Source organism: Malurus melanocephalus, unplaced genomic scaffold (genome assembly GCF_030028575.1).
Source record: "Malurus melanocephalus ecotype Western Australia unplaced genomic scaffold, MMel_1.1 scaffold_3655, whole genome shotgun sequence".
Lineage (NCBI taxonomy): Eukaryota > Metazoa > Chordata > Aves > Passeriformes > Maluridae > Malurus > Malurus melanocephalus.
Genome location: NW_026626887.1, coordinates 1 through 1388, shown reverse-complemented (window position 1 = coordinate 1388; position 1388 = coordinate 1). Strand labels below are relative to the sequence as shown.

Sequence of the window (1388 nt, the reverse complement as noted above, 5' to 3'; positions counted from 1 at the left end):
GCCACGCCCACCCTTGAGCTTCTCGCCGAACATGGTGAGGAACACGGTGAAGTTGATTGGCCCCGAGGCCTCTTTGATCATCGCGTCCAACTCCTCGTTCTTCACGTTCAGGCGGCCTGGGAAAGGGGCGGGGCCAACATTGGGACACGCCCACGGGGGGGACACGCCCTCCTGGGACACGCCCATGGGGGAAAAAATCCCGCCCACAGGGAGAAAGCCACGCCCACAGGGAGAAAACCCCGCCCCTTTTGTGTTAAACCCCGCCCACAAGGGGACACGCCCTCCTGGGACACGCCCATGAAGGAAAAACCCCGCCCACAGAGAGAAAACCCCGCCCACAGGATTTAAACCCCGCCCACAGAGTTTTAACCCCGCCCCTTTTCTGATAAACCACGCCCACATGGGGACACGCCCTCCTGGGACACGCCCATGGCAGGAAAACCCCGCCCACAGAGAGAAAACCCCGCCCACAGGGTTTAAACCCCACCCCTTTTGTGTTAAACCACGCCCACAGGGTTTTAACCACACCCACAGCCTTCAAACCACGCCCACATCTGGCCACGCCCTCCTAGGACACGCCCATGGGGGAAACCCCACCCACAGGGAAAAAACCCCGCCCCTTTTGTGTTAAACCACGCCCCTTTTGTGTTAAACCACGCCCACAGGCGGCCACGCCCTCCTAAGAACCTCACGTGTGCAGAAAACCACGCCCACATGTTTTAAACCACGCCCACAGGTTTCAAACCCCGCCCACCGGGTTCAAACCACGCCCACAGCCTTCAAACCACGCCCCTTTCCTGTTAAACCACGCCCACAGGGGGACATGCCCTCCTGGGACACGCCCATGGGGGGAAAACTCCGCCCACAGAGAGAAAACCCCGCCCCTTTTGTGTTAAACCACGCCCACATGGTTTAAACCACGCCCATAGCCTCCAAACCACGCCCACAGCTGGCCACGCCCTCCTGGGACACGCCCATGGGGAAAAAACCCACCCACACCCACCAAACCACGCCCCTTTTGTGGTTAACCACGCCCACAGGTGGTCACGCCCTCCTAAGAACCTCCCATGCACAGAAACCACGCCCACAGACTCCAAACCACGCCCCTTTCCCATTAAACCACACCCACATGGTTCAAACCACGCCCCTTCCCTGTTAAACCCCGCCCACAACACTTAAACCCCACCCACCGCATTTAAACCACGCCCACAGACTCAAAACCACGCCCCTTTCCCTTTAAACCACACCCACAGGGTTCAAACCACGCCCTGACCACGCCCAATCCAAGCTACGCCCACAAAACCTCACCCAAATCCAAGCCACGCCCACAGAACCACACCCGTCAAAGCCACGCCCACAAAGCCACGCCCATCCAAGCCACACCCACA

The 1388-nt window shown here is 59.5% G+C and overlaps 1 protein-coding gene across 1 annotated transcript in view; it reads right to left on the bottom strand.

Annotated features, from left to right (window-relative positions):
• Positions 1 to 188, bottom strand: part of LOC130588181 (myosin regulatory light chain 11-like) — a gene marked incomplete at its 3' end in the record, with an annotated part of 3851 nt that extends 3663 nt beyond the window's left edge. The window contains exon 1 of the mRNA XM_057389136.1: positions 12 to 188. Within this exon, the coding sequence (XP_057245119.1) occupies positions 12 to 186 (175 nt within the window). The remainder of the gene's footprint in view (positions 1 to 11) is intronic.
• Positions 189 to 1388: the final 1200 nt, after the last annotated feature.